We start from the raw sequence: 15,195 nt of genomic DNA on the forward strand, positions 1-15,195 counted from the left end.
ATCCATATTTACAGAATCAATAGGTCTGTCTCTTCATCAATCTGCTTCCTCCCGGTAATTTCGTGAAAAGCTTGGATCATTTGTCCTGGGCCATCCTGTGGGTTTAATAATCCAACCTCCCATGGTTACATAGCTTGCTTTTAATAAACTGGGTTTGTCAGCCCGCAGACCCCTCGGAGCAGGAAAGCAATATAATAGGATAAATATCAGCTGGACTTTTGCCCTCGATGGAGCTAGAATGTAAACAGTTGTAACATCTTGCTCTGTCTTTCCCCATCTATTATGACAGCTACATGCAAACAAGGTCAGTCTTCATGCAGAAACACTCATATTTCACTTTGCTTCTACGTATTGATACAAGAGAAAGAAGGAACGGATTCTTATTGTTAGAAGTCATCAAAAACACACTGAGGCCCTTACAGTTAATAGGGGGGAATGCATCACATTTGATTTAGCTTAGTACCTCTTTTGTTCCAGAACTGATTCTAGTTCCATTCCAGAACTAGTTCCTTGTTTGGATGTTCTTTTGAAAAGGAGCCGAAAAATGTTTATGTGCAGTGATATATCTATTTTTAAGGGACGCGGTGGCTCAGTAGGTTAGGACGCTGAGCTTGTCGATCAGAAGGTCGGCGGTTTGGCGGGTCGAATCCCGAGTGCCGCATAACAGAGTGAGCGCCTGTTACTCGTCCCAGCTTCTGCCAACCTAGCAGTTTGAAAGCATGTAAAAATGCAAGTAGAAAAATAGGGACCACTACGGTGGGAAGGTAACAGCGTTCCGTGCGCCTTTGGCGTCTAGTCATGCTGGCCACATGACCACAGAGACGTCCTCGGACAAGCGCTGGCTCTTCGGCTTTGAAACGGAGATGAGCACCAGCCCCTAGAGTCGGAAACGACTAGCACGCATGTGCGGGGGAACCTTTACTTTTTTATATCTATTTTTAGTTTCTTAATGCATGTTTGTCCAAGAAACATTTAAAAAATACATTTCCCTTACAATCTCTTTTTTAAAATAGACCACGTACCTGTAGAAGATGACCAGGCTCTTCCCGAGGGAGGGAGGGGGGGTGTCAAACGCCTCATAAGCCATGAGTCCTTGCGTGTCCCCTGCAGGAGATCGAAGTCCAGCCCACCTTGAATGCCTCCCTTATCTCCCACTCATTTCCTTTAAGAGCCAGTTGGCCAGATTCTTCCGGAGCAGGGGTGTCAAACTGCCGGCCCGCTGGCTGGTTGCATCATGCAGAAGCCACGCCCACCTCAGCAATGCGAAAAAAGTCATGATACGTTGCAACACATCATGTGACATGGCGAGTTTGACACCCGTGTTCTAGAGAGCTTAAGCTTGCAATAAATCCTTATATTCCTTTGAACTGCTTGAATCTCCTGATTTCCCCATCACTTGGCAGTACCTTTTAAAGTTACGTACTGTACTGTGGGGAAATGGGCATGTTTTAATGGCCACTGCATTGAGTTATCATCTGATACATTCAATCAATCCATCAGTTGGTGATATGTGGCTAAATCGCATCGATTGCTTTGCAGCGTGATATATCTGCTCCTGTCAATCTGGCAGATGAATGCACATTTGCATTGTATATATCAGTGGTGGCGAACCTATGGCACGCGTGCCAGATGGGGCACTCACACGCCTCGCTCTTTGGCTAAGATTTTGCAGGAAAAAGCCATTTCTCAAGCCCCTTCCTAGCCAAAACAAGCCTCTGGAGAGAGCGTGCTGTTTTCAGCTTTGAATTATATCAAATTTGGCACCAGCAACAGACTAACAGATGACCTGAGTGCTGCATGTGTTGCTGTCAAATTTACAAAGTATAAGCCAAGGTTAGACAAATTATCATCATGCATACAACAGCAAAAATCACATTCATTGTTCAAAAGCATGCCAAATGCAAACTTTTACCTTTCAGTAAAAACTTGCTTGTGTCATTGAAAGCTTTGTTATTGTGTTTTCTTTTAAGACAAAAGATGTTAATGTAGGAGTTGGTTTTTTTTTCTAAACTAAAACGTCAGTATTCAGATTAAATTGCCGTGTTGGCACTTTACGATAAATAAGTGGGTTTTGGGTTGCAGTTTAGGCACTTGGTCTCTAAAAGGTTCACCATCACTAGTATATATATTGTTCCCTAACATGGTTTGTCAAAGTCCATGGTGAAGATTTATTTGGAAAAGCAAGCATGTAATAGTTTAGGAAATATGAACTGGGAAATATGAACCATGGTCTCCACTTCCTTACCTTCACTGAAGAATTGTTTCCAAAATTAGGAACTTATAACTGCCAAATGAATGGCCTGCATTCAAGGCTAAATTTCTAAATTAGAATTCATTGTTCCCCTTTCAAATTGAGCCCCTCCCCCAACACACACCCAAAGCAAAGTTGTTGACAAAAGCAGGCTTCTTCGGTAACTAAAAAAAAAGATAGCTCTCGACTTAACAATAGTTCATTTAGTGACCATTGAAAGTTACAACAGCACTGGGGAAAAAATGACTTATGGCCGTTTTTCACACTTATGACTATTGCAGCATCCCCAAGGTCACATGGTCAAAATTTGGAAGTCTGGAAACTGACTCACATTTATGACGATCGCAGAGTCCCAGGGTCATGCAATTCCCTTCGGCGCCCTTCTGACGAGCAAAGTCAATGGGGAAAGCCAGATTCGCTTAACAGCCGTGTTACTAACTGAACAACTGCAGTGATTCACTTAACAACTGTGGCAAGAAAGGTCGTAAAATGCAGTGGTTCACTTAGCAACAGAAATGTTAGGCTCAAGGACTACCTGTATTGTCGTAAACCTTTCCTATCAACCCGCCATTTCACACAAGAGCAGTTTCAGGTTTTCTTAAGAAGACATGAAGACTAAGGTTTTATCCTAGGGTTATGAAATAACTTTTATGAGGATAAACACAGACAGTCACACACACACACACACACACACACACACACACACACACACACCCCAACCAAACCCTACACGAGACACAATTTCCTAAATTATGCCAAACTGCAAGTTGTTGCTATAGTCTTTATTTCTTCTTTGGCTTTGTTGTCAGGAGTCCCAGGCATGTTAGATGGGAAGCAGATGCGCTGAGTGATAACCCCTTCCTATAAAATTGTAATGTGCCTTTGGTATAATTCAAAGTGACTTTACTATAATCAAATAGCTGTTCGAGATTTCACGGAAGAATACGTATTGATACATTTAAGAAGAAAAACAGGAGAACTTTTTTGTTGTTGTTGTTGGCTATTCTAAATTGCGTATTTCAAAGAAAGAAGAGAATGCATGGACTCAAATCAGCCTCAGACTAGACTTTAAAAGAAATTCGTTTGGATGCAGTCATCCTTTTTGGAGCACTTGTCATTTCTTTCTTGGTGTGCTTCTGATGGTTTCTTATGGTTTATGAGTGTGAAGTCCTCAGTAAGCATGCTGATTGTCATATTTGCAGCTATTTTATTTGATGGATACCACTAGCTCACCCTCTCCCTAATGTAGCAGAGGGAGCAATGTTTCAAAAATGATCCAACAAGGTAAAATCATGGAGACATTGGTCTGTGGAGTCCCTGGTACTCTCTGAGCCTGTTTTTTTTTTTTTTGCTTGCAGATGTTTCATTACCCAAGTACAGGGGTCTTCAAACTTTTTATGACTTGTGAACTTCAACTCCCAGAATTCCTCAGCCAGCATGCCTGGCTGAGGAATTCTGGGAGTTGAAGTCCACAAGTCATAAAAGAGCCAAGTTTGAAGACCCTTGCCCAAGTAGGTAACAGCATCAGTGTCTCTTCTATTGAGACATCAGACCCAAGTTGTTTAACCTTGGCAACTTTAAGATACATGGATTTCAATTCCCAGAATTCCCCAGCCAAAATGGCTGGCTGGGGAATTCTGGGAGTGGAAGTCCACTTATCCTAAAGTTGCCATGGTTGGGAATAGGGCATTAGACTGTAATGAAGTGAGGTAGATCCACTTCAGGGAAGCAGTTCAGACCATGAAGATAACATGGTTCTTTTCTGAAGTCAAGAAGTCACGTGTTTCACCTCAGAAAACCAGTTTGGGTGGACCGGAACTGCTTTAGACACATGCTGCAAGAACTGTCAGCCTTCTTCTCCTTAGAGCAGGGGTGTCAAACTCGCCACGTCACGTGACATGTTGTGATGTATGGCGACTTTTTTCCCCTTGCCAGACCCAGGGTGGGCACAGCTTCCACATGATGCATCCGGCCTACGAACTGGCAGTTTGACACCCCTTTTCTAGAACTTCTAGGCTGGAGGTCAAGATGTGTGGGAAAGGCAACTCTCAGCCATGCTGGATGGCTAGGAAGTCAGAGAATTGCAGTTCAATACATCTGAAGAATGCCTGGTTAGAGTGTCTTGGCTTATCCCATGTAGAATCTATGTTCCAGTTGAAATACTGAAGGTTAAGCCTAGTTATCTGCCTCACAGTTCAACTCTGGTTACCAAAGCAAGTTCATTCCTGAGGATTTTTAAGACTGCCAAGAGGTTTTCAAACTTTTCTTCTGTAGGCCTTGCTTTTCCTTGGATGTGGTTAGTCAGGCAGCCTCGTGGGCTTCTGTTTAGTTTTGCAGCTGGACCCATCTGTTTCTGATAAGTTTCTCCCTGACCTTTGTCGTGAGCCACTAGTGCACAGCAGCATATTGGAAGGTGAGCTCCTGTTCTAAATTATTTTCCCCGAATAGAGGTCTCAGAGGGACCTATAGGTGCTTGGGTCTTTTGGCAACCAGCCTACCTTTTTAAGTACCTCTGCATCTCTTTCTGTTTTGCACTTCCAACCACGATTTTTATGTCCGTCAAGCCCATGTGAAAGGCTGGAAAGATACTTCCTGGAGGCAGAATGAGTGTCAGAATGTAATGTTTGTGTTGTGCTGTGTTCGTAAAGACGGGTTTGTGTTGGCTAGATGCCACCTGGTTGCTTCAGAGCTTCCTCTAGATGAGGAAACGGCATCCTTTGGGACAAGCCAGTCCTTCACTTGCCTTGAGATTGTGTCATCGGACAAAATCCCCTCCATATGGGAGAAACCCCTTAAATCAGAATGATGTATGAAATGCTTCCCTGCAGTGATTGGACAGAGGATGAATGCAAAGCGAGAACACAAAGGGAAAAAAAATCTGGCCTTTAACATCACATGAGAAGATGGAGTGCCCTAGAATGGAGATTTGGGACTATGGAATAAGGGACAGCCATTTTTTAAAAAAATTAGTGAGGATGCCTCTGTGTACAGACGCCCATCAATAAATGATGTTCTACCTTATAAATCTCCAGAAAATAGATGTTAACTCCAAAAAGAAGCGGTCAGCTTGAGCAATTTGCTAGGGAAGCTTTGAGCTGCTCACCAGCTAAATGATGCAAAGCTGATACTTGGAATGTTTATGCCTATTCTGAATATCAGGGCAGATATTTGGTTACAACAGCGTGCCAGGATAGATCCTTCACAGTTTCCAGTTTGTCCACAAAATGACGCTGCAGTTCCGTGATTTCACCACAATGACAGAGTATAGTTCGCTAAGAGCCCTCCCTAAATCCCGGGTGGAAGGCTCATTTAAAATATTTATTTATCTTGACATGTTTGTTGCTTGTTTTTTAAGAAGTTTTGTTACTCAGGAATGTAAACAGGGATTCAGCACACCAGACATAGTGGAGTTGATGTTGACATTCACCCCCGGTCTGCTGTGATGTGCTGCTATCGAAGAACAACAAAATATTGACAAGCTGCCAACGCTAAAGGCCTGTGAAAGCCAGATGTAATTGATGTGCATCTGGGCAAAGAATAAGTAGAGGGAACTCCCTTATTTTGAGCAAGCTGTTTTAGAGAAGGCTAAATACTGTGAATACCAATAAATAATAATAATAATAATAATAATAATAATAATAATAATAATAATAATAATAATAATAATAATAATAATAATAATAATAATAATAATAATAATAATAATAATAATAAAGTTGGAAGGGATCTTGGAGGTCATCGTCCAACCCCCTGCTCAGGCAGGAAGCCCTATACCATTTCAGACAAATGGCTGTCCAGTCTCTTCTTAAAAACTTCCAGTGTTGGAGCATTCACAGCTTCTGGAGGCAGGTTGTTCCACTTATTAATTGTTCTGTCAGAAAATTTCACCTTAGTTCTAGGTTGCTTCCCTCTTTGATTAGTTTCCATCCGTTGTTTCTTGTCCTGCCTTCAGGCGCTTTGGAGAATAGCTTGACTCCCTCTTCTTTGGGGCAGCCCCTGAGATATTGGAGCAGTGCTGTCCTGTCTCCCCTCGTCCTTCTCTTCATTAAACTAGACACACCCAATTCCAGCAACCGTTCCTTATATGTTTTAGCCTCCAGTCCCCTAATCATCCTTGTTGCTCTTCTCTGTACTCTTTCTAGAGTCTCGACATTTTTTTTTACATTGTGGTGACCAAAACTGGATGCAGTATTCCAAGTGTGGCCTTACCAAGGCATTGTAAAGTGGTATTAACACGTCATCTGATAAGTCCAAGGAGGTGGACTTTCTTTGCTTTGTGGAATATTGACTTCACGTCCCTGAAGTGATCTTAGGTCCATCCTTGTTAATATCCAAGAAATCCTTCAAAACCTGGCTTTGTCATCGGGCCTGGAGCTCCAGGGCACCGGTGACATTCTAAAATGGCTCCATCACTCAGTGGACAATTCAGAACCTTGGTGGCCCAGCGGTTAGAGTGTAGCATTGCAGGCAAACTCGCTGCTCACTGCCTGGAGTTCGATCCTGATGGGGCTCAAGGTTGACTCAGCCTCTCATCCTTCTGAGGCCAGTAAAATGAGGACCCAGATCGTTGGGGGCAGCTTAGAGAGAGCTTTTATAAAGCACCATGGAGCGGTATATAAGTTTAAGCGCTATTGCTATTCACTCTCTGCTGCTCCTTGTGGTTTGCCTATTTCAATGTAAATCATGGTTTTTATATTTTTATAATGATTATTTTTATACTTTTTTTTTACTTGATTGTTGTACGCCACCCAGAGTCACTTTTGAAATATGGGTGGCCATATAAACCTAATAAAAAATCAATAAAAATATTTAGCTCAGTATTTTCCATTGGAGTCATCCACGAGCCATGAAGATGCAGAAGGCGTCTTGGTAGCATCTTTGTTAACTAGCAATTTTGCTAAAAAGCATACACTTTGATGAGCTGAACTCACGAACCTCTATGCCTCTTAATAAAATTTGTCAGTCAATAAAGCTACTGGCCAGATGCCTTCTGATTTCTGTCTGTCACAGGCTGACATGGCTTAGAATTGGTACTGGGAAAAAGAAAATCTGTTCACCTGGGAATTCTCTGCCAAAAGGAATAAAGACGAGTGAGCCATACAAGCAACTTAATTTTTCAAGCACATTTCAGCCCCTGTACATATAGCTGGAGAATCTCAGCACTACGGAGAGAGACCTGATCTCTGAGTCGTGACTTGCTCTTTGAAGCCAAAACCCCCCCCCAAAAACCCCACATCTGATTTCCATTCTCCTCTTCTGTAGCCATCTGACACTTACATTCCATCCATGTGGACAACGGTAAATCCATCACTAAGTGAGCTACTAGTTTTCTGCGTGGAAAACGTGTCGCTCTACATATTGTGAGTTGCAGCTTCACTTATAAGTTGAGTTGCAATCTCAGTATTAAAAGCAGCGGTCATTTTTTTCCCCCCTCTAAATACAACGGGGAACTTTCTGAGCCATCCCTCACTGTCTCCGCTTTCCTTTTGAAAAGGAATCGTAAATCAACCCAATGAAAATATCCACTGCTCCCATCACGTGTGGCTCATTAGCTCCAGATTTATGGAATGGCTGGTGTTTTCCCTTCCATCTGGAGGATTCTCTTCCTCCTGCAAGGGGAACCCACAGAGGAAAAGCTTATTGATGGCCATGATGATCATGAGGTCTGAGTTACATATTGTTCCTGGTGTCAAAGGCTGCCTGCAGTGAAACAGGAGTAAAAGCAGCCACTGCTTCATATCATAGAGCAGGGGTGTCAAACTCAATTTCATTGAGGGCTGCATCAGCATTGCGGTTGCCCTTAGGGGGCCGGGTGGGTATGTCCTGGGTGGGTGTGGCCTACTGGGTGGGCATGGCTAGAGTGCGTATGGCCTACTGGGTGGGCATGGCCAGCTCTACATTGTTCGCATCAAGGGTGCCTATGGGGGCCTGGGCAGGAGTGGGACAGATCTGAGGGTCTCTGGCAGAAGGAGGGTCTCTGGGCCAGGGCCAAGGCAGTGGGGGCCATTCCCTCACTGTTTCCAGGATGGCTTCGCGGGCCACATGAAACCACTTTGCGGGCCGGATCCGGCCCCCGGGCCTTGTGTTTGACATGTCTGTCCTAGAGCAACAGAATACGAGAGTTGGAAGGAATTGTTGAATCCAGCCACAGTTTGTCCTGGGCAGATGACCATCTAGTTTCCACTTGGTGAAGAAAGCCACCAGCCTTCTGGATTGGTCATATGGTACTATATTATAATGGCTTCTTCCATTGCCCCAACAGTCACTTTGAATCTTCCTCCCAAAAGTTTTTGTCCTGTAATCTAGAACAAGAGAGAATCAGCCTATTTCAAAAAGGGTGATGACTTGGTTGATGTTTCTAAAGGCTAAACCAGGGGTAGGCAACCTTGGCTCTTTTATGACTCATGGACTTCAAGTCCCAGAATTCCTGAGCCAGCCAGGCTGAGGGGAAAGGGAGAGGTTTCCAAGCTGAGCCATGCTGGCTCAGGAATTCTGGGAGTTGAAGTCCACGAGTCATAAAAGAGCCAAGGTTGCCTACCCCTGGGCTAAACCAACTCAGGATCCAATCCAAGTCAGTCACCTGGACTAAAGATTTTATTCTTCCAAGTTTTGGGACTCATGCTGGAGCCCATTCTCAGGGAACTTCTCTTTCTGTCTCCAGAATATGGCACTGGGATCATTCATACCCTGCCCTTTTGTTTATATCATCTTTGAAGATAGTTTGCAACGATCTGAAAAAAAGAGAACATAAATAATAAGAATAAAATGGATACAGTTGAAATCAAAGACAAAATTTAAAATTCATGTCATTGAAGGACAGTTATAAATTTGGCTCAATTTTTTTCTAGTGATAGCAAAATGTACATCCTTAGGGAGCAGGCCCTATTCATACTCTGAGTAGGCCTAAATAGTGATTACATCATAAAGTCGTATATATTTACAAATAAGTATCATTATAAGTGAATGTGAGTACCAGATCTCAAAGTTTATTCTAAGTGTTGTTTATCTTTATTTTTACAGTCATTAATTATCAAGGCACGCTTTGATGTAGGCATAGAATGTAATGTGTGAACAGTATCATTAGACCTAATCTTTCTCAAAAATAAAGCCCCAAATTAAACTACCCAATAAATGAAATAAAACCCTTTTTTAAAAAAAAGGGAAAAAATAATAATCCAAGGCAATTGGGTGGGGAATGGGAGGAGGACATGGAAGACAAGAAGTTATTTTTTAAGATATTCAGGCATTTCATTTTCCTGCAATTATATATGTTTTGAGATATAGGTAGTACACCCAACTAATGGATGCCTCTCCATGAGGCAAAAACATTTTTAATGCTTTCAGGGCTTTATATAAGAATTTTAATTTTAAAGGTAGCTGTCGATTTCATATTTTATTTTATTGAATGTGCTTAATAGCTTGTTAAATATTTTACCTTCTTTCACATAGGATTTTAGCATAGTGAAAGCCAGGAAAATCTGGTGACAATCAGTGTTTTAAAAACTAACGCATCGTTCTTGTCCATGACTGAAATCTTTGCAAAATTCATGAGATTGCTGTGGGGGCAAATGACACCTTTCAGCTGGGGGGGGGGGAAACACCAGGAGTCCTGTCCATGTTTTAAGCCAGCACCTTTCAGCTGGGGGAGGGACATACCAGGGGTCCTGTCCACGTTTTAAGCCAGCTCCTTCCCTATTGTAGATCTGGGCCTGCACAGAGGGTGGTGGAGGTTTAGTAATATACTGTATCATGCTTGCATTGAGGTTCTCGGATGCTGATGTAATAGAGAAGTGAATGTATAAATATATTTTAAGTCAAGAATAACAAAATCATCTGATCCTAAGACCCATGTCTAAATGAATTGCAGATACTTTGGCCTGCAGCAAAGGAAAAAGTGGATTTATGTAAACTAGCCGGGAAAGATGCCCATGTAAGTATATTGCTTTTTTCCCCCCTCAGTTTTACGATTACAATCTGTACATTGGTGGAATCAGGTGACTTGAAATGAATTTGGTTGTTAACTTCTCTTTTATTTGATCTAGCAAAGCTTCTGCTGTTGAGCTCATGGTGGTGTTGGCATAACGTCGTCTCTGAGGGCTATCTGACTCATGCTTTACTCAGCCCAGTTTGCACCACCCCAAACACTAAAATAGAAGGGGTTTTCTGGCCACACTTAAAGGGCTGTGTGTCCTTTACCACAAAAAGAGGCACATTGATTTCCCCTGCAGCAATAAATAAAACGATTAGTCAAAAATGTTGCCACCGTCAAAGCAGGAGCCATTTTTTGTTTGGATTCATGCTCTGCTGAAGATTTCTTCTGCATTTTTCAATGTTTTTAAATCTCTTTGCTCCTGACACCGACAGGGCCTGTAGGAAGATGTTGCATTCAGATGTTGGTTTGACCAAGAGTAGTTAGCCCACACCGCTATCTCATGGCAGCCCAATCATGCAAATGGAAATCAGATCGAAGAAGAAAAAAGCATTATTGCCCTTTGTCATGGAAAGCGCACTTGAATATATTCTATGTTCCCTCCAAGATTTATTATTTCACAGAATCAGAGTTGGATAACTTGAAAAGGATCTTACAGATCATCTAGTCCAGGAGATATAAAAATAACTATCCAGCCTCTCCTTAACCAGAATCTAATGGTTTAAACCAGGAATGTCCAACCGTGGCAACTTTAAGACTCAAGGACTTCAATTCCCAGATAGTAAGACTGGTCAAGGAATTCTAGGATTTGGTCTATAGATTTTAAAGTTGCCGAGGTTGGACATTCCTGGTTTAAACCCATGTTGTTGTTGTTTTGTCTTTTGGGAAAAAAAATCAGAGTAATCCTGTCCAATTTTGATGCTAGACAAAGTTATCAATGGCTTTTTGTAGGTTTCTCTTCTTTGTAGCCCAACTACATTCAACCCTTCCATTCTTTGGAATGAAATCTCTGATCAAGCTGCAGTTCGTCCATGGCCTTCCTAAAATGTGATGTCCAGAATTAGACACAAGGTTTTGGGAGCAGGTTGACCAATGTATACTGAAGAGGGATTAGAATGTTTTTTTTTAAAAAAAAACTTGAATTCTTTCATTTCACTCTCCTTTCTCTTTTATGTTTCCATCTGGTATTCTGACTAGAAGAAAGATTTGTTTCTTTTTGCTAAAAAAAAAACCCTCTTTCATCGTCAATCCCCTAATGACATTACAGCATGTGGAAGGTTGTAGTGGAAACGTTATGAGGATGTAATTTGCTACAAGAGGCTGCTTTAGGATGATCAGGAAGAGAGAAAGGAAGATGGAATTGAAAATGCTGCAACCTGCTTCTTCTCATACATCACCTGGACATGGTTTTCCCCCCCCCTTTTTCAGCCTATGTTGTCCCTCTTCAAAGTCAATATTGAAACATCTTCAGTAACATCAACTGCCAGATCTTTTCCCGGACTCCCACACCATAAATGACTTAAATTGATTTTCCAGCTGATTGTCCTCCCTTTGAGGGCAATCTAGCTGTTGAGAAGTCATTGTAGACAAATTTTCATCATGATGTATTTGTTTGATGCAGTTCCTGGATGCCGCTCTCTTCCTGTTCTGTCTGAACTATGTCCAGCTCTTCTCTCTTGTTTCCCCCCCTCTCTCTCTTTCCATCCCTTCTCATGGCAGATGGTTGAGATAAACTTTCCCTGACATCTGCAGGTGCCATTTTATTCCTAGATTGCAGGAAACTTCAGATCGTCTCAAGATCCAGGAATAGTGGTGGAGCAAGCCTCCCTCTCCCCTTTGCTGTAGCAACATTCTTTTTGTTCACCCTTGTAGACCTAGCCAGATGAGGATAATCGCCCGGCCGCCCTGTTTAGGGTGACCCACTCCCTCCTCAACCAGGAGGTCAGTGAGGATCCCTTGCAGGAGCGTGCCGAGGAATTTAGTCAACATCTGTCGGACAAAATCGCTCGGATTCGGACCGGTTTGGACTCCGACTGGGCAGTATCGGACGATCAGGACACGAGTGATCTTGTCGATGTCATCTGGGAGGAGTTCGATCCTGTGACTCCGGAGGAAGTGGACAGGATCATGGGGAGGCTGAGCTCCACCACATGTTTATTGGACCCGTGCCCTTCCTGGCTGGTTTATGCAGCCCGGGAGGGGACACGAGGCTGGTTCCAGGCGGTTATAGCTGCTTCTTTGAGTGAGGGTAGTTTTCCCGCCGCCTTGAAGGAGGCGGTGGTGAGACCTCTCCTCAAGAAGCCTACCTTGGATCCGGCTGTTTTGAATAACTTTCGTCCGGTCTCCAACCTTCGCTTCCTTGCGAAGGTTGTTGAGAGTGTGGTGGCGCATCAGCTCCCTCTGGTCCTGGATGAAGCGGATTATCTAGACCCGTACCAATCGGGCTTCAGGCCTGGGTACAGCACGGAGACGGCATTGGTCGCGCTGGTGAATGATCTCTGGAGGGCTCGGGACAGAGGATACTCCTCTGTTCTAGTCCTATTAGACCTCTCAGCGGCTTTCGATACCATCGACCATGGTATCTTGCTGCGGCGTCTCAGGGGATTGGGAGTGGGAGGCACGGTTCTTCAGTGGTTCTCCTCCTATCTCCTGGGACGTTCGCAGTCGGTGTTGACGGGGGGGCAGAGGTCGACCGCGAGGCCTCTCGCTTGTGGAGTCCCTCAGGGGTCGGTCCTCTCGCCCCTTCTGTTCAACATCTACATGAAACCGCTGGGTGAGATCATTCGTGGTTTTGGAGTTGGGTATCATCAGTATGCTGATGATACCCAACTTTTCATTTCGACCCCAAACCACCCCAGTGATGCCCTCGACGTGATGTCCCGGTGCCTGGAGGCGGTCCGGGTCTGGATGGGGAGGAACAGGCTTCGTCTCAACCCCGACAAGACGGAGTGGCTGTGCGTACCGGCATCCCGGGATATTCAGGATATCCCACCCCTCATTATGGGGGGTGAGTCATTACCTCCTGTAGATAGGGCTCGCAACTTGGGAGTCCTCCTAGATTCACAGCTCTCTTTAGAAGACCATATTGTAGCTGTAACTAGGGGGGCGTTCGCCCAGGTTCGCCTGGTGCGCCAGTTGCGGCCCTATCTAGACCGGGATGCCTTGCGCACGGTCACTCATGCGCTCGTGACCTCTCGTCTTGATTACTGCAACACTCTCTACATGGGGCTACCCTTGAAGACCACTCGGAGGCTCCAGCTGGCACAGAATGCAGCCGCGAGAGTTGTGTCGGGGGTCTCCCGTTACTCCCGTGTTACACCTTTGCTCCGCGAGCTGCATTGGTTGCCAGTTGTCTTCCGGGTGAGGTTCAAGGTGTTGGTAATGACCTACAAAGCCCTCCATGGCATGGGTCCAGAATACCTTGGGGAGCACCTGCAGCCGGCGTCAACTTCCCTCCGCCCAGTACGCTCCCACAGAGAGGGCCTCCTCAGGGTGCCGCCGGTCAAAGAATGCCGACTGGTGGCCCCCAGGGGGAGAGCGTTCTCTGTGGGTGCACCGGATTTATGGAACCATCTTCCGGTAGAGCTCCGGATGGCGCCCGACCTCCGCTCCTTCCGGCGCGACCTTAAACCCCATCTCTTTAAGGAAGCGGGCCTGGCCTGAGGGGATGGGGTGGGTTTGTTACTATGACTTTAATTTTAAATTTGTACTATGGGCATTGTTTAATCATGTTTTAATAATTTTAACTTTTGTATCTGTCTTTTACGTATTGCCCTGTTAACCGCCCTGAGTCTCTTGAGAGAAGGGCGGTATATAAATTAAATAAATAAATAAATAAATAAATAAATAATAATAATAATAATAATAATAATAATAATAATAATAATAATAATAATAATAATAATAATAATAATAATAATAATAAGAAGAAGAAGAAGAAGAAGAAGAAGAAGAAGAAGAAGAAGAAGAAGAAGAAGAAGAAGAAGAAGAAGTTGGAAGGGACCTTGGAGGTCATCTAGTCCAACCCCCTGCTCAGGCAGGAAACCCTATACCATTTCAGGCAAATGGCTGTCCTGTCTCTTCTTAAAAACTTCCAGTGTTGGAGCATTCACCACTTCTGGAGGCAGGTTGTTCCACTGGTTGCAGCAATCTTTTTCTCCTTAGGGCTCAGCATCCCTTCTAGACCACATCCTTTGCAACCAGCAAGCAGCGGCCAGCCAAAGAGCTGTCTGTGTTTCACAGAGACTCTTTCTGCTACCAAGCCATGCTGATATTCCCATCCTGGTCAGCTAATCATGGGGTTTTTGTCTGGCTAGTAAAACACTATCCAGCCAGTTCTGGCCACTCCACACACCACGACATGGATCCATCTGCCCGGACTTTCTTCCAAGTCTCCTTACGAACCTGCTTTTACAATGTGCCCTTTGCAGCTTTGGCTTGCAAAAGTCCTGCTTTTGGAAGGCCTGGATTTTTTACTGAGACCAGCGACACTTAAATGTGGGGTTCAGGGCTGTTTGCTGTTGCCGGCCACTCCAGCAGGAATGTGGATAAATGAGTTGTGAAATGAATTCAGCCCGGCTTGCTGGTGCTTGTGCTCTGCGGCTCTGCCATTTCTGACCAAGTTGGCTGTACTCGAGACAAGAGAAGGACAAAGTCAAAAAGTTCGGATCGTGAAGAGAAGTTTTCTGTTCCAAAAAATCCTGGTATCTCTATCCGTATTTTTTGCAGAATAAGGGATTTGCTGCACGGGAGGCTGTGAAATACATCCAAAATTCAAAGGAAAGCTATTAAGAAAAAAAACTAGCAGTGGTAGTTGCTGTACATTGCTCTGCCTGGAAATGCCCCCAGTGTGATGAATGAATAGGAGGGAAACCTGTGATAAAGCAGGCTTCCTTTGCATTCTCCTTCTAACAAATATTTTTAAGCGGGGCTCTGACCCAGCAGATGTTGGGAGAGGCTACGTGATGAGCTTTGAGGACAATAATCAAGCAAGACGTGCTCAGACGCTGCTGTG

The 15,195-nt window shown here is 44.0% G+C and overlaps 1 protein-coding gene across 1 annotated transcript in view; it reads left to right on the plus strand.

Moving 5' to 3' along the window:
• The window catches only part of SEMA3D (semaphorin 3D), a 137,298-nt gene that overhangs the window by 52,308 nt on the left and 69,795 nt on the right, over positions 1–15,195 (plus strand). The window contains exon 4 of the mRNA XM_081331001.1: positions 10,119–10,181. Coding sequence (XP_081187127.1) covers positions 10,119–10,181 — 63 coding nt within the window. The remainder of the gene's footprint in view (positions 1–10,118; positions 10,182–15,195) is intronic.

This window comes from Vipera berus (genome assembly GCF_964194415.1).
Source record: "Vipera berus genome assembly, chromosome: 6".
Classification (NCBI taxonomy): Eukaryota; Metazoa; Chordata; class Lepidosauria; order Squamata; family Viperidae; genus Vipera; species Vipera berus.